Source organism: Podarcis raffonei, chromosome 15 (assembly GCF_027172205.1).
Source record: "Podarcis raffonei isolate rPodRaf1 chromosome 15, rPodRaf1.pri, whole genome shotgun sequence".
Taxonomy (NCBI): Eukaryota; Metazoa; Chordata; class Lepidosauria; order Squamata; family Lacertidae; genus Podarcis; species Podarcis raffonei.
This window is the reverse complement of record NC_070616.1, coordinates 5,982,527-6,005,359: the sequence shown is the minus strand read 5'-3', so window position 1 is coordinate 6,005,359 and position 22,833 is coordinate 5,982,527. Positions and strand designations below refer to the sequence as shown.

Genomic DNA, 22,833 nt, shown 5'->3' with positions numbered 1-22,833 from the left:
GAGGATTGAAAGCCGAAAATCAACTAACTCTACCACCAATTGCAGAATCCAAATGGTCCCAATATTTTACATCGGTATTTAACAATCTACACAGTGAGCTTAAAGGAAATGAAACCACTAAAAATAAAATCAATAAACTCCAGGAGTGGCCAAGGGTAGAAGAAGAGGAAATTAGAGAGATAGTTAAAAATTTCAAATCGGGGAAATCTCCTGGGCCAGACGGTCTACCAATAGAATTATTCAAGACCTATATAGATTGGTGGGCAGAACCCTTAGCTCAATTGTTTACTCTCATAGATAAATATGGGATCATACCTGAGATATGGTTAAGATCAATAATTATCCCAATCTTTAAAAATGGCGACCCAAAAGAACCAAGGAATTATAGACCGATAAGCCTATTATCAGTGATAGGGAAAATCTACGCTAAGCACCTTTTATCTAAACTCCTTACCTGGATGAAAAATCTAAATTTACCAGGGAAAGAACAAATAGGTTTCTCCAAAGGTTGCTCTACATTAGACCACTGCCTTATACTTATGCACTTGGTTGAAAAATACAGATCTCAAAGGCAATCTAAGATATATGCTGCTTTTGTAGATTTTCGTGGTGCATTTGATTCAATTGACCGCCCAAAGCTGTGGAGGAAACTCACAGAATTAAAAATTGATCAGCGCTTATTGATCCTAATAAAAAATTTATACTCTTCCAATATCTGTCAAGTCAAACTTAACACCAAAGGTCACCTCTCACCAGACATCCCAAACTCGAAAGGGGTAAAACAAGGGTGTATTCTTGCCCCCTTCCTATTTAATTTATTTTTATCAGACTTGCCAGATCACCTTCAAAAAATAGAATCACATGCCCCTAAACTTAATCAGAAACCAGTTTCTCTGTTATTATACGCAGACGATGCTGTTCTACTATCATTAACGAGCTTGGGTCTGAAACGTCTTATATCTTCTCTGATCCTTTACTGCGAATGTAACAAGCTCTCTATAAATTATGAGAAGACAAAAATTTTGGTCTTCTCGAATGGTTGGAAATTAGAGAAATGGAAAATAAGAGGGCAGGAAATCCAACAAGTGAAAATCTATAGGTATCTGGGAATCTTATTCCAGAGCAATTTAGGGTGGGCAAATCATCGCACAAATGCCATAAAACAGGCAAAGTGCACCTCATCAGCTGTTGCCCGTTTTTATTATCAGAAAGGCAATCAATTTATTCCTGCGGCCAATCAGATATTCCAAACAAAAGTGCAATCCCAGATATTCTATGGAATCCCGCTATGGGTCCAAGCATATAATAGTGATCTAAAAAAGATTCACTCCAGCTTTCTGAGACGTATTCTTGGACTCCCAACTGTGATCAAATATGAAACAATGTGTGCAGAAATAGGCATACACACAATGGAATATTGGGCCTGGTCCACCTCAATAAAGTACTGGTTACGCTGCCATTTTCGCTGCCCTCCATCAAGTCTGCTCGCTGATTTGCTCAAAGACTCCTACAAATCAAGATGGTATCAGTACCTCGAAAAAAAGATTGAATCTTTAGGCATCGAGCTGGAGCCCCTGTACAATTCTAATGAGCAATACATTTTCCATAATATCCTAACTAGACTAAAGGATGTCGAGAGGCAAAATATTATGGCAGCTGTAAACAAAATTTGTTCGCCCATATTCTATGATTTAAATATCTTAGATAGCAGAGCCAATTACGTCACCAAATTAATAATTCCAGCCCAACGTAGGGCCTTTATGCTGGCCCGTTTGAATGTTTTTCCCTCAGCATTTGTCAGGGGAAGATATCAAAACATCCCCAGAAACAAGAGATTCTGCAGATGTTTTATGAATGTCCCGGACACGGTAGAGCACATTCTCTTTCAGTGCCCATTGTACAGTACGCTCCGTCAACGCGTGCTGTCCCCTCTTTTGGGTGGTCTGGACCCCCAACAAGGTGAATGTGTGGGATTCTGCCTATCCGACGTTGACCAAAGGGTAACGGCGGGGGTAGCCGAGTTTTTGGTAGTAGCCCTCCAAGGAGTGGGTTAGCAAGGAAAACCACTGATTTTATATGTATATATATATATATGTATGTAGCCAACTGCTGCCTTTCTGTATACATCTCAAGGCTTTTATATGTTACTTTCTCTTTTATCGTTTTATTTGTATAATGCCTAATAAAGGTTTGAATAAGAAGAATAAGAAGAAGATTTTCTAAGCATGGGGAGTTATGGTTTCCCCTAGAATGGAAAAAAACACACCACATGTTCAATCTGGTGAATCCACATTGCTAACTGAAGTGATACCAACTAGAACAGTTTTGATAATGTGATCAACTTGTTTCTGTAGACTGGTGGCTCCCAAGATCTACTAGCCTAAAGCTATCCAAGCGAATTCAGTGTGACCATGGAGATTTGAACCCGAGTCAAGCCCTGTCTGCCGAAGTGCCCTGGCCCTTGGGCCATGCAGACTCCAATTTGCTGCTCTCTCCTTTCCGTTTTCAGTCTGCTGCGATTCTGAGCCCCATGTTGTTCAGTCATCCCTCCACCCACTCCAGAAATCTCTGAGCCAGCAGTGAGACGAAAGAACCTTCAGAAGCAATTTCAGGCCATTGCAGAGGCAGAAGGGGTGGCCTCATGCAACGTGACAGCCAATAAAGCCTTTTGGCTAATTTAAAAATAAAAAAATAAAAAATCCGAGACAATGAGAGTGGCTCGCGGCCAAGGAGGCTGCAGAAGCTCCATGCTGTCAGACAAATGCAAAAGCAGGAGCACCAAATTGATCTAATAAAACAGACACTGCAGTAAGAGAACCTCTGGAGGAAGCTGCCTTGTGCGAAGATCACTGGCCCCACTAGCTCAATATTGCCAGTACTGACTGGCAGCAGTTCTCCAGTGTTTCTGATGGGGGTCTCTCCCAGACCTACCTGGAGATGGCAGGGACTGAGCCTGCCTGCACATTATGTGGTCCGCCACCGAGCCACAGCCCTGCCAAACCAGTCAAGACTTCACAAAGCACTCATAAGAAACTTGTGGCCTTTCAGCTGCTGCTGGACCACAGCTGCCATCATGCCTGATCACTGGCTATGCTGGCTGGGTGTGACGGGAGATGGAGTCCAGGTTCCCCAGCCCTGTTATAGAGGACCTATGTCAGCAGGGCCAGATGTTTTGTACTTGTGTGGTCTATGTCAACCCAACATGGGAAACTCTCTGATGCCGCCACTGAGTTCCATCATGAAGAAGGACGCAGACTCAGTGTAGAGCATCTGCTCTGCATACAGAAGGCCCCTGGTTCAACCCTTGGCATCTCAAGGCAGGGTTGGGAAAAGGAGCTTGTATGGAAACCTGGGGAGCCACTGTAGACAATGCTGACCTAGGTGGACCAATAATCTGGCTCGGTGTAAGGCAGCTTCCTGCGTTCACATGCTTTCAAATATATTGTAGCACCCATAAGGGCTAGGAACTTGATTTTCATATGAAAAGAAAATCTGGAGCCAATGCCGATTGGTGACTGCAGATGTGAGAAAGGCATTGCCTGCTAAACAGTACAAGCTTTACAGGCCGAAGGTCCCAGGTCCAATCTTAGGCACCTCCAGGTTGAGGAAAGAGCCCTGCCTGGGACACTGGAGAGTTGCTGCCAGCCAGTGTTGGCAATACTGGAGTTAGGTGGATCAGTGGTCTGATTCGGTGCAAGGCAGTTTCCTATGTTTATAAGGAAAGTAGGAATATCCAAGTAATGCATCTTAAACTGAATTTCCTCCCACCCTTGTGGTTTGTTTTTAATGCATGGAATTTTAAGTAGGATTTTTTTTCTTTTATTGTGTTTATGTGTTTCAGTGGTTTCATTGTCATTTATTGCTGCTTCAGTTTTTGAAAGTTGTATTCATTTATTTCTTGTATTGCATAACTTATTTAATGTGTAATCCTGCCACTGCTTTTTACAGATGCAATTGCTTTATTGTATTGTGAAATGGCTTTGAGATGCTTCGTAGGAAGATGAATAACAGCAACAGCAATGTTAGTGCTCACTGGGGGGAAATAACCTCATTTTTGATGCTGTTAGCTCTCCTGGTGGGGATTTGGAATGTGGGGTATGCATCCTAAAAACAAAAACTCACCCAAAAAACAACAGCACACAAACACACAAGCAAAGAATCACACAGCAAAACAAGCAAACAGGTGTACAAAGACAACACATCTGGGCACTAAACCAGCTGGAAGGATAAGATACTAGAACTCTGCTACCTGACCACCGAGATGACCTCAGAGGGTGATCTAAGCATCTGAGCAGGTTGGTATGGGGAAGGAAGCACTAAATACACAATTCTGTGGGCTAGAGCAGAGCAGCATTTCCACTTTCAGCAGCAAAAACATCCAGAACTCACTTGTTTATTTAAAAAGACAGCCACATGCATTGTCAGAAAGAACACATATACATATATCTGCTTAGGGTTATTTTGCAATTATATAGGGTTATTTTGCAATTATATAGGGTTATTTTGCAATTTTATATATATAAATATATATTTACCCGTTCCTGTGATGTCTGGTAGCGGAGATGAAGTGCCGTGGGATCCCAGTCAACAGCGATGTTGGCATTCCCCATGTGAGCTCTCTCTTCAGTGCAGTCGATTTTACAGCCGTGGCAAAACCTAGGTTGGGGGTGGGGAAGAAGGAGGAGGCAGTGAGAAGAAGAGGGGGTGGGAAACTCTCCCTAAAGCTGACAAGGGCTGAAAATGCAAAAGATGGGCAGTTAATCTGGACAGGACGGGTGTGGGCTGCTTTAGGTTAAGATCCATCAGTGGCAGAGCTTCCTGTCTGGCATGAGAAAAGTCCCTGGTTCAATCCCTGGCATCTCTAACCCTTATCTGAAACTCTGGAAAGCCATTTCCAATGTAAATTCTGAGCTACATGAACCTACAATTCTGGTTCTGTATAAGGCAGCTTTCTAAGCTCCTATTTAAATCAAACATCATGAGGACTAGAATCTTACTTTAGGCTCAGCGTCAGATCGTGTGCTCTGATTGCATAAAGTCCCAGGTTCAAGTTCTGGCATCTCCAGGCAGGCCTGAAGCCCTGGAGAGCTGTCATCTAGCCCTGGAGAGCTAGATGGAGCAGTGATCTGACTTTCTAAATTCCTAATCCAGCACAATGCAAACAGATTTGGGACATGGTGTAAACACAGCAGTTCAGTACACAGATATTGTGAAGGTGATTAACATGGCCAAGTTGGTCTTCACAAGGGGCCACCCTAACAAAGGTGGTAAAGGGAAGGCAGAGTGTGAGGCTGACCGAGGGGAGGGGCTCTCCCTTCAGCCAAAGAATGACACAGATTTCTAATTGGACGTGATGAAGCACCCACTTTTTTTACTCGCCAAGTGGCCACCCTATGCTTACCTGTACCAGGGGCACCAAGCACACGAATTGCCGTCCTTCTGAACCACTCGTAGGGTGAAAGGGTACTGGTATCCCATGCTGTCATCACTTTAAATAAATAAATGAACACACAAACACAATTATTTGTAACATGCAAAAGGTTTTTTTATGATAGTCTTTCCCTAGTTTTATCTTCTAAGCCTGTCATACCCCCCAGATATTTTGGGCACCAGTTCCTGCCAGCAGGGTCAATGGTCGAGGGTAATGGGAGCTATAGTCTGAACCACTGGAGGGTACCAGGTTTGATTCTAAGCCACTCCAATGCTAAAGTATTTGAAGATGAAATACTGTACAGCTCTTCCCCCACCTCCTGCGTTTTTTCCTTCTCAACCATCCTGAGGTGGATTGGGCTAAAGTGTGTGACTGGTCCAAAGTAATCTACTGAGCCACCAGACTGAGGTTGTGCCAAGTACTTGAGGTTGTCATTTGTCCCAATATAAGGCAAAACCTTCACAACTAATTCAGTTTAATAATCTTTCCCCCAGCAATTTTGGGAGGTAGATTTAATGGCATTCCTTATGAAAATTACTTCTGCCTATGTGATAGAGAGTTAGGAACCAGTAAAAGTGCTACTCCTGTGTAATTTTTCTAGAAATAAAAGAACCAGACTGGTCTACCCATTCCTTATGCTCCCTTCCCAGCACAATCTTCAGGGTTAAGTACTTAATGCGTTCCAGAGGTCCGTTCTTAACCTGAAACTGTTCTTAACCTGAAACACCACTTTAGCTAATGGGGCCTCTCGCTGCTGCTGCGCTGCCGCAGCCCAATTTCTGTTCTCATCCTGAAGCAAAGTTCTTAACCCGAGGTACTATTTCTGGGTTAGCGGAGTCTGTAACCTGAAGCATATGTAACCCGAGATACCACTGTACAGTTGGCAGGCTCCCTGGTATTTTTAAGCTTTTTTCGCACTCTGGAACCTGAAGGTCTGTGGACTTTATTAATAAACTTGAACTGAGCAAGGATTTAGGTCTGGGTTTTCCCAGTCCAAGACCCAATGTCTCACTGCACCAAAGACTGGCTTGCTGGCTTAAGACGTCAAAAGCCCCGCAGAGACATTTTGGCGGCTAGATCACCCCCTCCTCCTTTGAGACATCCTGGCATTTAACTCACCAGTCCTGTGCATGGTTACTAGCTTCTTGGGGAGGGAGGGGACTTGCCAGCCGGGACACCTGGATCCAGACCGCATCATACAAGTCTTTCTTCCGCGTATGAACGGTGCACGGAACTATCAGTGGCATTCCAAAGAGGCTTGGCCGGTTCTTCTGAGATGAAAGGAAGTACTTGTCCATCCTCATCTGCATTGATCATTAAAAGGGGGTTTTAAAAAAGAAAAGAAGAAAAAGATTCATTTTAATAATACAATATGATTTTTTCACTTTTCAGAAGGGCCACTATCATAGCAGGAAACTACTGTATTTTTCCATGTATAACATGCCCCTATGTTTTTCGGGGGGAAATTGCCCAAAGCTGTTGAGCTTTTTTTGGGGGGGGTCTACGCCGCCAATTGTCCACACACTCACCGCCAAAACCCCACCATCACACTCAACGCCAACCAAAACAGATTGCACGAACAACAAAATGACTTTTCCCACATAAATGAGCTTGCCACACTAGGCAGGAGGGAACTTGCATGCGGAAGGATCATGAGCTCAGTTCATTTCAGGTACTGAAAACAAATTCCAGATCAGAATGTGCTCAGAGACACTGTGGTTCTTTAATTCTAACTGTATGTCTGTTGCACCTGGCTCTGGTTTGTAGAGAGCTTGGGATTCTAATAAAAAGCCAGGTAGATACAACAAACCCTAATTGTATTCCTTTTGTGGCTGGATCTGAGAGGTGGGATCTTGGGAGTTGTAGTAGATCTGACAAGCTTGCTCACCCCTGGTCTACACCACTGGGTCACAGTTCTCTAAGGTTTCAGACAAGTCTTTCCCAGCCCTCCTTCGGAGTTCCCATGGATTGAATCTGTGACCTTCTGCAGACATCTACCATATTGGAAAATGGCAGATGCATGAACACCAGTTAAGTGTCTTAGCCGCATTCATTCCCCACTAACCATTTTCCTGTGGACAGCAATGATGTAGCCTATGAAGGGGCTGTCGGAGGGAGAGGTCACATGGCCGTTCACCATCCCATTGGAGAAGCCGTTTTCCATCCTGCATGGCACCACTGTGTTTGGCATCCCATTCGGGATCAGGGTTGGCCGGGGAAGATCGCCATTCATCAGCACATTGATCATCCCGTTGGCTGACGGCACGCTGCAGAACTCTGAACCCAAGGGCAAAGGTGTTGGTTACGGGTTTCCACTGACTGCGACTATACTTATAAGATCCATGCAGGGACATTTTACCTGTTTGCACAGGGCTTGGAGTAGCTGACGTGGGGGATCCAGGGATCGGTACCTCAAATGCACACAGGGATGCGCTTGCCGAGAGACGGACTTTCTGGTTGTCTTGAGGAAAGTTCTTTCGAAAGCAAGAGAAATCAACAGAGAGAGAGACCCCCAATGAGGCTAATAAAAAACCCACACTTTTAATGGGATTGCTTAACCGTACTTATTCTGTTTTTTAAACAAAGTTTGCTGTTGGTCTTAATGTGCTGTAAATCTCTTAGAAGCCAACTGGGCATTAAATGGCATATAAATTAAATAATGGGTTGTAGCCAGTGCTCGTTCTACTCAAGCAGACCTGTTGGAAATGATGGACACCACTAATAATAATAATAATAAATTTTATTTATATCCCGCCCTCCCCAGCCGAAGCCGGGCTCAGGGCGGCTAACAACAATCAAATAACCAAACAATCAAATAATCCAACAATCAAATAATCCAACATTTTAAAAACATTTCATTATAAAAAATAATTAAAATCAAATTGATGGCAACCGTTAAGCAAAATTCTGTGCAGGTTACCAGAGGAGGGAGTCAGGCTGCGCCCTAACCAAAGGCCTGGTGGAACAACTCTGTCTTACAGGCCCTGCGGAAAGATGTCAGGTCCCGCAGGGCCCTAGTCTCTTGTGACAGAGCATTCCACCAGATTGGAGCCGCAGTCGAGAAAGCCCTGGCTCTAGTTGAAGCCAGCCTAACCTCTCTGTGGTCTGGGACCTTCAGGATGTTTTTATTTGCAGACCGTAGGTTCCTCTGTGGGGCATACCAGGAGAGGCGGTCCCGTAGGTACGAGGGTCCTAGGCCGTATAGGGCTTTAAAGGTTAAAACCAGCACCTTAAACCTGATCCTGTACTCCACCGGGAGCCAGTGCAGCTGGTATAGTACCGGATGAATGTGATCTCGCAGCGAAGACCCCATAAGGAGTCCATTAATTAACTAGCTTGGGTCCATTAATTTCAATAGGCCTTTTCTGAGTAAAACTTGGATAAAAAGATGGGGAACTTGTGAAGTGTAACTCCTATCATCTCTGTGTTCTCTGGGGCTGGTGGGAGTTGTAGTCTGACATAATCTATGACTGGAGCGGAGGGGGCAGGCGGCAATAATCCCTGTCTTAAGAAAGATCAAGTCACTGTTCTTAGGCTGGTTTCATCTTGTGTGGGGAGGGGAATTAAAAAGTGCATTTTTCAAAGCCCCGAGCAGCAAAAGCATCCTGACCTTTATGTTGGAGCTGTGCACTTCCGCAAGGAGGATCTGCTCTGGCTTCATGGCACAAAGTTCGCTGAGATGCTTTTTCAGGCCAGTGTATTTCTCGTCCATGTTCAGCCTCAGTCCGTATCGGATGGGAGTTGTCCCATCTAGCTTAGTTACTGGGAGAGCAAAATTTAAAAAGGGGGTAGGGGAAAGAAAAGGCAACACATTTGAAAAAAGCCAGTTTAACCAGCCCAGTACTGTTTAACTGGTTGTTCATTTTTTAATAAAGTGCTATTTCTGCTAGAGAACCAGGTATGTGCTCCTTGATTATTAGATTGCAACTTGTGACTAATATCCAAGGCTGAGCATACTCAGTGCATCAGCTGCACACTGATTCTTGGGTATCCTGAGAAACCCAGATTTCATCCAGGGCACCAAAAAAGCCTTCTAACTTATGTAACCTGGTAGAAAGCATTAAAGATCCACAGAGAAGCAGAATTTTTAAAGATCTGTCCCCCCAACCCACTCAAGGTCAGTTTCTCCAGCTGCTTGAAGTTTGCTCTGTTGACCTCGGTTCCCTGTACATGTTCAAGGAATGAAAGTCACCGTGAAGAATACCTGGAAGGGTTCCTTTCTAAGACTCTACAGGGAGAGTTCTGTATGATTCAAAGTAGACCAGAATATCTAACAGTTTGTATTTTTCTTCTTTTTCTAAAACAGTACTGCACATTTCCTTTTTCGGATACTCAAACCATTAAAAACAAAAATCCAACCTGTACAATATTGTTAGTTTCTGTTTGCAAGTTTCAAAGTCCCAGGATGACAGTTCAAGGAACACTACATGTGTCTATAAACACACATATTGTCTGATTAAAGTGATAAAATCATGTAACTCAGGCTGTAATCCTATACTCAGGTACATGGGAGAAAGCTGCATTTAACTTAATTGAGTATACATGTGAAGGACAGCATTGTCAGGCTTGCAAAGGTTGATTAACATGAATAATCTGTTTTCTTTACGTTTAACCTGTGATTCATTCCACAGCTTTTGGCTCCACCCCTTTTGAGTTTTAGGAATACTCTTTCTCTTCCCCCATCCCCAATGTATGTGTTTTGTATAAGCTCAAGTATTAAACATTTACATTGTAGTTTTCTGCTAGAAATATCAAAACGTAGGAAAATTGGGATTTGGACTTGGAAGATGCCCATTTTAAATTTCAAAGGAACTTTAACACAACATTGAAGGAGCAATGAACTTAAATGGCGATTACTTCCGAACGCATGGGTTCAAGTACTACAACTCCTGGGCTTGGATTCTAAATTAGCTGCACTTAAGTCCAACTGATTTCAGTAGGGAGCAAGCCATGGCTATCTTTCTCCAGTTGATTTCAAAAGATGACAGTCAAAATTGTCTTAGTCTGGATCCAGCCCAATGAGCTTCCCCCCCAAAAGGGATCTTTTTTTCAACCAGCCACTGCAGAGTGATGATATCTGGGGTCCCAAGCTGTACAGAACTTAATACAACAGAACCAACAACTTGCAGCCAGTGCAATTCTTTCAGCAGCGGTGGAACATGGTATTGAGAATCGGTCCCAATGAACAGTCAAACCACTGCACTTTAGGTTGTAAGTCCCTCTGGGGCACATACCTGCCCATAAAGCACAGTGTACATAGAATCTTCACCCACCTATGATTTCAACATGCATGTAGCTGTCCATCGGGAGGGGCAAAGATAAAAAATTGAAAGGGTCAAAGCGGACGCTGATGTGCCCACAGGTCTTGCACTTCACTTGGGACCTCAGCTGCCCATGGAACAAGTCCACCACTATTGAGCGGTTCCTCCTCAGGTGGTTCTCCCAGGCCTGAAACAAAAGGGGAACATGAAACCTGTGCAGAGAAGTCGGTAGAACAAGGAGATATATGCCCAATACTTTCACAGCGGTGTGGGAACCTGAGGGCATCCAGTGAAGGGTGGACTCCAACTTTGATTGTCCCCAACCTGTGGCCAATGCTGGCTGGGGCCGATGGACACTGGAGGGCACTGGGCTGCCCATCACTGCTCTTGGTGCAAATACGACACGAGAGAGATTTTGGTGCTCCCAGGTTTGCTATAACATGCTAATCTGCCCGCCTAGCTGTGAGTCAGTCCTCACACTGGTGTCAGCCTCTCGGTGGGGTGTATCACTCCAGTCTGCAGGTACAGGCGCATGGAAGAAACCCTGCTTGGGTCAATAAATGAACAAATCCTTGCACACAGAAATCTAGATGTGTGTGAGAAAGTTCTATTTTTCTAAATGCAGGGTTTTAAAAAGAAAAAAAGATATATATTGGTTACAAAGAAGCATTTCATCATGTGAAATTGCCCTAAATAGGACCACTGGCCGACCACTTGAGGGAGGACTAGGCAGGTATGAAGTTCAGAAGAACCACAGTACCTCCTCTGCATGGAGGGCACCCATGAAAAAGCCCAATTTGAGCAAAATCCCCCAAGGAGTTGTATGTCAGAGCATGAGGCCCCCAAGCCCTAAAACTCATCATACTATTTACTGCATAAACAACAACCCCACTGCAGCCTGTGCTGGTGGCTAAGACCTATTAAAGGACTCCATCCACCAGGGGCTTTCCTTTTGCTCACCAGCTGCCCCACCATGCAATAATACACCTGAGAGTATTCACTGCTTTGTTTCAGCAAGTGTGTGCGTGCACAAACCCACATCACTCTGCTGTATCTTCACATCCCTCCACAAGTCAATTAAGGGAGCCTGCTGAAGTAGGTCGAGGATCCACACCAAGGGCAGCTGGTCCTATTTAGCCCTGGTGGCCCATTCCAACACCTCAATTCTTCTTAATGCTTTTAAGGAACACCGCATGCAGAGGCCCAGCACACACTCACCTCTGCTGCCACCTCCCAATCTGGCCGGCCGTCACTGTCTTTCAGTTCAACGTACGGCTTATCGTGCACTCGGTTCAGATCCTCATGGAGACCATCCAGAAGAAAAGCCAAGAGCTCCTGAGAATCTTGCTGCTGGAAGCCATTAAATCTGGGAGCGTATTTAGCTATCGTCCACTGAAAGAAAGCAAAACACACAAGTCACTGGCCTTGACTGCAGCCCCTTTCTGACTACTAATCCACAGATTCTCAGCACTACAATCAGTGATAAAGGCAAGGGCCATGCACCACTTTAAACTAGGCTGGAACAGCTAAAAGCCCGGGAGCTTAAAAGGCTGTTTAGTGGAAGCAGCCGGAGAAAAATAAAGGCAGCCGCTTGGTGGCAGCAGTGATGTTAGGGAGGAGGCAGGGGTTGGTTTGCCTAGTTTGCTTGTCCCCACGGCCCCTCTCATGGTGCAGGCTGCGGCCCCACCTTATAATTAGTTTGCAGATGAATATACGACAACACTTGTCAGTTCTCACCCGTAACTTTAAAGGAGCAATGTTCTTTTGTGTCCCGCTCCACAGCTCTTGAATCAAGTCCCCGTAGCATTTGGCCATATGTCCCTTCATTCCTATTGGATTTGTCCTGGAATGCATAATGATGAATTGAGTCAATTAGCCAGTTGTTGCATTGAAAAAAAGAAAGAAAGGAAAAGCACGCTGAGAGGCACTCCACACACTGCACAAAATGAGAGGGAGGAATCCTGGAGTGTGCCACAGCAGAGGAACAGAAGGGGTAACACTTTTAAGGCATCGCTGTAAGCTTCCAGCATGGCAAGAGAGGGACTAGAGGGGGGACCAATGTGGCAGCCCGACAGATGTTGCTGGACTACAATTCCCATCATCCCCAGCAACCAGCATGATGGGAGTTGTAGTGTAACATCTGGAAGGCACCACGCTGGCTTTTCCGTGTGATATACAGAAGTTACCTGTTGAGCTCGTAGAGATGTCTGCCAGAGATGAAATACTGGGTAAGAGGCTGCGTGTTGCTGACGCACTGGATGCTGGAGTTCATGAAGCAGGTGTTCCCCAGGTTGCTCAAGCCAGTGGCCCCCTTTTCCGTTGGAACTGGAAAGGATGAAGGGTTGCAAAGATGATGGTACTCCTTGCTGCCTGACATAAATGTGTACACACACACACACACACGATTTAAATTCCCCACAATGCTCCGGAGGGATGCTACGCTGGGAGATTTGTGGAAATAGAAATGGCTGACCAGTAGTGGAAAAGTATTTTGTTTGTGGACTGTAGGCATCACAAGTCAGCCCTGATGGGACCTACGGCTGTTTGGTATTGATGCCCTCTCCCCTGGCTTAGACTGGAAGCACTCTTGTTTTCTCTTGTTTGTGTAACTTTAAACAACTTTCCTACTTTGGGTGGGACATATAGGTCACAGTCACCCGAATGTGATCTATAGTCAGATGACAAACTGATATCAGTTACAAACTCTTTTTATGTTGGGAAGAAAGGTACACTAGCCTGCATATAAGTGATTTAAGGCTACGCATGCACACGCCTATGCAGTAACATATTTAAACAAATAAACTCTAGGGGAGAAAGGCGAAAGAAGAGCAGCTGTGTCCAAAACTGTGTTGTGCGGAAACAGATTCCCGCTATTTGTATCTAGCCTCTTTTTACTAAAACGGCTGTAAGCCCTGCAGTGTCGGACAGGGATGGGTGTCGCTTCTGAACTTCCTGCATTTTTTGTTTAAAAGAACAAGGCACAGAAGGGATCAGTCTAGGCTACAATTCCCAAATCTGCTAGCTTTCTACCTGCAGGCTGCCTTTCCTTTAAAATAAATGTAGCATCTAGAAATATGAATCATCATCTGAGGCGATTCAGCCCAGTCTATAACCTCAGGGCTCCAATCACCTCGTTTCAATGCATGTGTCAACCAGCTGCTGATATTTTTTGTTTTTGTTTCTTTGGATGGGGGGAAGCACACACTTACCCTTATGCCTGTCTATTTTACTGCTGTTTGCTATAAAGGACATCTCCTCTGGCCAGCTCATGTCTTTGTTTCGAACTGAAAAACACAGAACAAAGCTTAGTGGGATAAACACTCCCCTCAAATTCATGATGCAGCCAATCCAGTAAAAGGCAGCTGCTAACATTTACAGCAAGAGTTGGGAGCCTCTCTGAAGGTTCTCCTATACAAGAGCTGTGCAGGGGTAACCAACTTGCAGCCCCATCACATGTTGTTGGACTACAAGTCCCATTGGCTACAACTAGCACGGCCAATGCTCAGGGATGAGGCGAATTGTAGCTGCAGCTGGAGGGCACCAAGTTAGCTATACCTGTTATAAAGGCACCCGACAAACAGATCCTCATTGGGCCATGAGAAATCTTTAAACTTCCATGGTGGAAGAATGTTTATTAACCAAACCCTGGTTTCAATAATAGTCCATTGGATTTGGCTCTCTAGAAAGGTTACAGTGCCACTGTAAGTAAGTAAATATTTGTTTGTTTGATTAAAATTTGTACACAGCCCTTCATCCGAAGATTACAGAGCTGTTTGCAACATAAAACTACAAAATGAGAATACAAAATATGTCATAAAAACAAGAACAATCCAACAGCCCCCCTCCCACATTAGCACAGAATGATTTGGTAAGGGGGGGGGACCACTTTCCTTGGTGAGTGAGCCCATGGCAAGCCTCTATTAAGCCCAAGCCTGGCAAGATGAAATCTGCAAGTGAATCCCAACTCAACAGCTTCATGCTAGAGTCTCCCTTGGAAATGTTTTTGCTGAAGGATGACAACCCACAGAGCAAAGCTGTGGGGCTCTCTCCTGGATTCCAGAGCCTTCCGGCCTCCCATTTCTACTTACAGCCATCTCTACCTTCTGCCTGTAACCAAGTTATCTGACAAATGAGGATAAATATCACTGTGCCTGGCCAAGTGTGCTCTGGCTCATAAGAGCTTATGCCAAAAGAAATTATTTAGGCTTCAAGGTGGCATTTAAATCAAGAGATTTTGCTAAGTACAAAGCATACAGACTTCTTAAAGACATAAGACACGAAGCATAGGGGGGATTATGTACAGTATATATTAATATGGCTTATTGAAAAGGGGGCAGTAGAACAGAAAGCCTGGGAAAAGTGTAGTAGTTGGCATAAACAAATAAGTATTTGGTTAACAGGTGCCTGTAAACACTTTGTGCCACAGAAACTGGCTCCAGGCCGCTTCCCTATTTCTTATACCTTCTATTATTAAGTGCTGCTCATCCTGGATGCTCAGGTATTCCAACGTGTGGTCCTCATCGTCCAGAAGAGTAAGGTAGTTCTGCAAAGACAGGGGAAAGGGAACAGCAGCCTTTCAGTTTTTGGTTTAGAGCAGGTGTGGAGAACCTGTGGCCCTCCAGCTGTTGCTGGACTACAGCTCCCATCATCCCTGTCCACTGGGCCATGATAGCTGCTAGGGCTGATGGGAGCTGGGAATCCAACAGGATCAAGAAAGGCCACAGTTTTCTCACCCCTGATTTCCTCCACAGAGGTTGATATCCTGGGAACGAGATGCCAGAATAAAAAACCCAACAAAGGATTCTGCGTGCACTAGGCTAATCCCAGCGGCTGCCTGCAACTGTGGATGCTTTGACATTAGGAGTGTCACAGATTCAGTCGGAGGCATACCTAGAGGGGACCTTGCACGCTCAGGTGCAGCTAAAATTGAAAGCCCAAAACCATGGCGCTTGAAGTTGGGGAGGGGCAAGTACAGCATGCAAAGGGTGCCTTATGCACAGAGTGTGGTCCTTTCCCTGCCAATTTAGACATTACGCCAAACCACAGCTGAGCTTTCGTAACTGTGTGCGGCCTCCCTGAATTGAGCCACTGTCTGTGGGCAAAGCATTAGTCTGACCCAGGATAGAAATTATCACAAATAAACATCTTGTTACCAATAACCTGCACACCCACCCACCCCTGACTTTCCAACCAGGTTATCTTCCAGTCTTTGAATGTAAAACTTTGTGCGATTTTCTGGGCCTTACCTCGCTGTTGTAGAGCCACAAGCGCATGTCCTCCTCTTTTATCCGTAGCCGCTGTGACAGATATTCGTGGATCTCCTTAATCGTCTGCATGCGGCTAAAGCAGCCAGTGTAGGCCAGGACCCTCTTTAAGGGAGCGCTGGGAGATGGGACATTCCCTGCATTCACAAGACGACAAATGGTTTATACGTATGGGCAGCAAAAACAGAGGAAGCCTTAAACTGAGTGCCCCAGGGATGGGGAACCTGTGTGACTCCAGACACAGTTGGCCTCCAGCTCTCAACACTCCTGGCCATTGGCTACACTGGCTGGGCTAATGGGAGTCCAACAGCATCTGCAGGGCCACGAGCTCCCCAGTTCCTGGTGTACAAAAGGTGTTTCCTTAGGCTTGTTTGGGTTTGCTGGCATATTAGGACTGGTTCAGAGAGCCTTCTTCTCTGCTTACATCACCAAGGCTTAAGTAGAAGGGAGGCAGAACACACACAGAGACAGAATGGCCAGGTGAGCAGGAGCCCTTGTAGTGCGTAAGGCCTGCAACCATCCTTCGTCGACACAGAGTTCAAGCCACCCACAAGTGATCACCTATGACAGGTGTGGGGAACCTTCTGCCCTCCAGAGGGTTCTGGGTGGGAGGTGTAGCTCAGACACATCTAGAGGGCCAAAGGCCCCAGATACCCGATGCCTGGGACGCCTCCACACATACAAATCAGATGTTCTTAATTTGTAATGGAGGTTCTTTGTGCTGCAAGTCGCTTTGGGTCTCTCTGTGAGAAAAGCGACAAATATAACAATTAATATAAAATTTTATCTGCCTGTACCCCTGGTTAGTCATCCTACTTCCACTGGCACCAATTGCAGTTAATGCTAACAGGGGTTCATCTTGAAATCGGATTGAGAGCCAAGCCAGGTTTGCGCTAACCATAGTTGCTCCTGGTGCAGCAACTAACCACGATTAAAAGCCAGAGAGGATTCACAGGCAAGAGAAGAGACATCACAAGACTGTGGTGATCCCTTAAAGGATCCCTTACCTAGACAATTCTGTCTCTGCGTTTTCCCTCAAATTATCTTTGCAGGAGCAATAGATCCCACCCAGGGGAAAATATACATTTGCACTTACAAATCATCATACTTTTAGACTGATCAGCCTTCTCTAACCCGATGCCCTAAAAATATTTTGGGCTACAACTTCCATGAGTCCCATAGCAGCACTGCCAACAGTCAGGGGTGATGGGATTTGTAGTCCAGAGGCATCTCGAGAGCTGTTTCAGACGGTGGACCACCTTAGACAATTCCTCTTTGATATAACTAAGAGCCAGACACTGAACGTTTTTGCATGCAGTTGTGCCCAAAGAGCAAAATTTAAACAGCAATTTCTTTTTACGTCAGCAAACCATCTATTTTCTCTCCACACACCGAGCAAAGGATTATATTTCTCCATTGACATACATACAAACAAAGCATTTTTTCCGGCAATTTAAAAAAAGGTGAGAGGATTAGGAATAAGATTACAGCAAGAAAGCATATTGGGGTGGGGGGCACTGGAGATTAATAGTTGATTTTAACAGTTAGTACAGAGCAAAACCAAATTCCAAATCATGATCAGATACAGCAAATTTGAAGAGGCCACAAATCTGAATCAGGGAATTTGATGTGTTCAAGGCAAAGCAGTTCCCACCACAGAATGACAAGTAAGAATTTGATGGTCAACTGGCTGACTTTTCAGCACAGCTGGTTAAAGAAATCAGCCCAATTTATAACAGATTTGGGGGCTCATAGCAGACCCTTTCCCTTTTAGAGAGTGGAAGAACAAGCATTGAAGTTTTAGAATGAGAATTCAAGCAAACTCTTATTAAAGGCTTCCTTATCATTAGAACTTTCCTCTCCATGGCCTGCCAATCTAATGCCAGCAATGGTCCCAGGAATTCAGCATGTGTATCGTGCCAGGACAGGGTATCTGTGGCCCTCTGGATGTTGTTGGACTACAACTCCCATCATCCTTGACCATCTGCCACACTAGCTGGGGATAATTGGAGTCATAGTTCCAAAACATCCAGGGAGCTGGGTCACAGGTTCCTCTCTCCTGATCTAGTATTGACAGTGGGCTAGACATAGAGGGCTAATAAGAATTAAACACAATTCCCCTGCTGTGGAGGTTTGTGTGTGAAAAATGAGAATCCACACTGCCAAATGCCTCTTTGAAAATGGTGCCTGCTGCAAGCTCCACACCTCCTACCCACAGCATCCTTTAAAAAGGGGTGGGTCGAATAAAATGCAACCTGGACTCTGCAAATGTGAACTAGGACGTTCCTGATTGCAGATTGACTTTCGGCCCCCTGCATCCAATGGCAATAACTGCTCACAAGTGGGGGGGGGGCGATACTGAAAAATTCCATGTCTTTTGATAAAAATAGTAAAATGCCCAGTGAGTTTCAGTGAAAACGTTCCTCAAAAATTCAGCCTATTGTATATTACTAGTAAAGACAACATTTATCAGTGTTCTAACAAGGTTTTTAAATGTATGTTTCCTTCCAACTCTTCAGTGTATTTGCATTGAAGCTGATGAGTGTTTTAACTATACTTTCCACAGAAGAACTGATGGCCCTTCAGCTGCTGTTGGACTACAACTCCCATCATCCCTGACCACTGGCCATGCTGGGTTGGCGCTGATCGGAGTTGGAGTGCCACCATGTCTCAAGGGCCACAGTGTTACCCAGGCCTGATTTCTTCAAAAGCTCAAAATCCATACAACTGATCAGTTAGGGAGCCTTTAAACCAGGTCAACAGCTTATTTACTACACATTTTCACCTGTACAGATTGTTTTCATCTGTACCTCATCATTCAGAGAGGGGGAAAGAAATGGCTTCTAATGTCTCATGACCTTTGATAAGAGTTTATTGTTTTGTTTTAAACCATCCCTTTGGAAGCAGGAAGGAGTTTCCGTCACCAGCCCTGCTTTGGAAGATTTCATTTAAGATCATTTACAAGCAGTGCCGCAGCAAAGCCGTTGAAGTCTGGGCGGTGGGGCCGGCCTCCCTTCAGACACTACGCAGCTGGCTTCTTGCTGTATTCTTACGTTACCTCTCGGCAAATGTTGAGGAAACATCCTCAGGCTCATCATACCCATGTTCACCCAGATGTTGGACTGCTGCGTCCGGGTGGCGGGCTGCTGCCTCAGGAAGAGCAGGTAGCGCGGGAAGAGCTCCAACTCAGGCAGGTTGGTGTCGTTGTTTCTGATCACCTGGGGAGGGGAGGAAGAGTGTTCCCGGTTGAGAGGTTGGCAAGATTACCTTCTATGCAATCTATGTGGGGCTGCCCTTGAAAATGACTCAGAAACTTCAACTGGTCCAAGTTACTGCAGCAGCCAAATTACAGTCGTACCTTGGAAGTCGAACGGAATCCGTTCCAGAAGTCCATTCGACTTCCAAAATGTTCGGAAACCAAAGCGCAGCTTTTGACTGGTGGCAGGAAGCTCCTGCAGCCAATCGGAAGCCGTGGAAGCCCCATCTGATGTTCTGGTTCCAAAGAACGTTCGCAAACTGGAACACTCACTTCTGGGTTTGCAGCGTTTGGGAGCGAAAACGTCCAAGTACCAAGGTGTTCGGTAGCCAAGGTATGACAGTACTGGCGGGCGATCTGTTTAGATTTCATATAGCCCTGGGTTGAACCAGCTGCACTGATTCCCAGTTAATTTCTGGGGCCAACCCAAGAAGCTCATGTCAGTACTTAAAACCTCAAACAACTCAGGCTACAAATACCTGAAAGATGACCTCTTTCCCTACAGACCTTCCTGAGTGCTAAATTGTCAGAATAACCCTCTCGGTTATTCCACTGCCCTCAGAAGCTCAGGGGATGGAAGCTGAGTAGCACAGAGCTACTCTTGATTCTGGATGGCAACTTCTCTCAGCCTTGCCCAAAATACTGAGGAACCTGGAACTTTCTACACACAAAGACTGTGCTCTTCCCGGTGCACTATTCCCCCTTTCACTTATTTGTGGCATTGGCATACTGCCCAATTAACCTTGTCCTCTGGACAGTTAACCAAGAGCGCACTGGCTAAATGCACTCCTGAAGCTTGCCTGGCACACACAAAATCTGGCCTGTTTCAGGTCATGAAAGACGCTCGTTTCCATGGAGAATGTGTGGGAGATGTTTAGTGTTGAATCTGGGCTTTGTCAAGCTTTGGAGTTAACAGCCAGCAGACAGAAGCTTGAGCAGGCTGGCTGCATCCATCTCTTAATAATCAGCAAAACCATTTGTCCAGCTCTATGTAATACCCCCCCCCAAAAAAAACCCCGATGTGAACAGAAGCAATACAAAAACCTGTTTAGGAAACAATTGCTCCCTGATTTAAAACTGACACACATCACACATCAAAATAACCCATAAACCAGGGGTAAGGAACAGGACCCAGTTGATGGACTAGGTTCTGAGCATCCTCACTCCAACCGCAGTGGGCTACTTTGACCAACCTGTCAATCACCTGGTATCAGGGAACCCAACTTCAAAGGAAAGAATCGGGAGCCAGGTCTAGGCCAGGCTGAAAAGGACGCCAGTCAAAGAGCTTCCAAGTGGAACCAATCCCAGTAGGGCTTGTAATTGGCTGCAAATTTAATGACTCCTGATGGCAAGTGGGGCTTATATACTTCTAAGACTCTCAACTGTCCTGTCTTCACTTGTCACACCTGGCATCGTATATGACGGTGGACATGCATCAAAAGGGGGAAAACCTCATGGAGATAAAATTAGGACCTCTGGTTGACATGTGAGGGTGTCATCACAAACTCCAGATACAGTTTGACCCTTGTGCTATAAATCCCCTAAACAATAAACCACCTAAGAGATTTTTAAAACGCTTATTCCCCACTCCACACAAATTAAACTGAAGAGAGCCAAAGTATACTGATTGAACTTCACAGCTCTGACTGAACTGGAAAATATAAGAATAGTAAAATGCTATTTTCCCCACCCCAGCCTTTAAAAACATCCTGCAAAAGTTTCATCAATGGTCAGAGACACTGAGAACAGGGTGGCATGAATGAATGTGAGCACCTGGGCTCTGGTGGAGAACTCGAGGACAGTGGCCGTTTTCAGTACTTACTGGTCTCGGCAAAGACAGGTTTGCGCCGTACCAATGGTAAAGAGCCCTCCATACTGGTTCTGGAACCATTTCATAACTCTTCCCTTGAATTAACTGAGGAGACTGCTTTAAACGACCACCTTCCAGAGTCAACGATGGAGCCTTCAAAAAAAGAGCAGGGAGGGCAATGTCAGATCCTGAGCACTTCAAAACTGCCAAGCCTAAAAAGGTGCAAAGTGTGGACTAAATAAAGCAAATGATTGCTGGAACACTTGCTAACAGGTGAGCTATCTTTTGCGAGAGTATCCCATTTCACATAACCATCATCATCAGTGCTTCTGCGTATTTGCTCATCATAGCAAATCTTCCCCTGAGCTGTGGTTGAGCAACCATTCTCTCTCCTAACCTTATTAATTTTGCTAAAATATTTTTTACCATGCTCTGCAGCCAAAAAAAGGCTTCCCAGAGCAGCCTGCATTGATCAGTAATGAAACAACCCCTGTTCCACCTGACAAGTGAATAGGCGTGGCATGAAAGGAAAAGTGAATAGGAAGGAGGAGGAAAATAACAAACTCAGGCATTAGTTGCTAACTTACAAAGCCATACTCTTTCTTGCAAGGAGCAGCAAAGCTTCCAGCAATTGTTCTTTCCTTGCCCAATGGATGGAGCCAGGATGGTCTCTTTCCACCCTCACCCCCAAACCTTAATGTTCTCTCTGGGAGGCAGGGAGAGCAGCTTCCCAGTGTATGCTGGTCCCCTGCCTGGTGGCAGAGTGTACTGCCCTTCAGTTCTGGAGCTGCAAAAGTGGACAGGGATCATTGCAGCAATTATACGGAGATCCCCAATGCTCTCCTCAAGGTTTAAAGGCAGGTTGGCTGCTGCATTACCAAGGCATGAGGAGCACCCAAAGCAGCAATCCCCTTGCTTCCCATTGCTGTAGCACCTGGAATGCTTTGATTTCCCAGGGCCAACTCAAACCTGGCAACCACAGTTTGGGGCTTCACTAGCAAGACCAGCCAAGGGTTGTAGACCCACGTGAGTGCCAACTGTCGCTCAAAGCACATGTCACTCCAGCTGGTTTATCAGCTACAGCCATTCTTGGACCATGAGAGTTTGGCTTCAGTGATCCATGCACTGATAATCTCCTGGATTGATTACTGCAAGGTGCTCAACATGGGGCTGCCCTTGAAAATGGCTACAACTGGGACAGCAGCCTGGTTGTTCAGTAGGAATATGCCAACACAACGATGCGCAGATTAAACTAGAATTTGTGACAAAGGAAGGCGTATGGGAAGTCACTCAGATATTTCCTAACACTGCCAATGCCATTACCTTTGTTGCGTCTTGCGTTACGAGGGGCTGGTTATCAATCGCTCCAGGCCGCTGTGGATTGAGCTGCAGCAAAATGTTCCCATTGGATCCAAGCAGGCACTGATTGTTGTTGTCTGAAGAGTTAAGCTGACGGGAAAAGCATATCTCGGCACTAGGAGGCAGGGTGTAAAGGAAATCTGGAAGGGGAGACACAAAGAGAGGACAGAAACAATCCTTTTTGCGGAGTTATAGGTAGAACACCGGTCAACCAGCATGCCCAGTTAAAGAGAGGCAGGTGAGATTCAAAGTAAAACAACTCATTCGGAATAAGAACTCCCAATTGGTTTAAGGGCTTTAAAATACCTGACTCTCTTTTTGACCCCCAAATTATTCAAAGCTATGCCTGCAAAGTGACAGCTCGAATCTTTTTTGTTGTCCAACCTTGATCACCACGCAAATTTACATGTTGTCAGACTTTTTGGGACAGGGACCTGTCCTCTTGTGCTTTG

At 45.3% G+C, this 22,833-nt stretch overlaps 1 protein-coding gene across 3 annotated transcripts in view; it reads right to left on the bottom strand.

Annotated features, from left to right (window-relative positions):
• Positions 1 to 22,833, bottom strand: part of USP32 (ubiquitin specific peptidase 32) — a 124,340-nt gene that overhangs the window by 9,272 nt on the left and 92,235 nt on the right. For 2 of the 3 annotated variants that reach the window (XM_053366615.1, XM_053366617.1), the window contains exons 14-29: positions 22,346 to 22,521; positions 21,035 to 21,175; positions 19,015 to 19,174; positions 15,939 to 16,093; positions 15,154 to 15,235; positions 13,902 to 13,976; positions 12,879 to 13,017; positions 12,430 to 12,535; positions 11,911 to 12,084; positions 10,705 to 10,879; positions 9,042 to 9,193; positions 7,791 to 7,905; positions 7,497 to 7,708; positions 6,551 to 6,735; positions 5,402 to 5,488; positions 4,536 to 4,656 (exon numbers count right to left, since the gene is read on the bottom strand). In XM_053366615.1, the coding sequence (XP_053222590.1) occupies positions 4,536 to 4,656; positions 5,402 to 5,488; positions 6,551 to 6,735; positions 7,497 to 7,708; positions 7,791 to 7,905; positions 9,042 to 9,193; positions 10,705 to 10,879; positions 11,911 to 12,084; positions 12,430 to 12,535; positions 12,879 to 13,017; positions 13,902 to 13,976; positions 15,154 to 15,235; positions 15,939 to 16,093; positions 19,015 to 19,174; positions 21,035 to 21,175; positions 22,346 to 22,521 (2,255 nt within the window). The remainder of the gene's footprint in view (positions 1 to 4,535; positions 4,657 to 5,401; positions 5,489 to 6,550; positions 6,736 to 7,496; positions 7,709 to 7,790; positions 7,906 to 9,041; positions 9,194 to 10,704; positions 10,880 to 11,910; positions 12,085 to 12,429; positions 12,536 to 12,878; positions 13,018 to 13,901; positions 13,977 to 15,153; positions 15,236 to 15,938; positions 16,094 to 19,014; positions 19,175 to 21,034; positions 21,176 to 22,345; positions 22,522 to 22,833) is intronic. The other variant, XM_053366616.1, reaches the window with a different exon arrangement.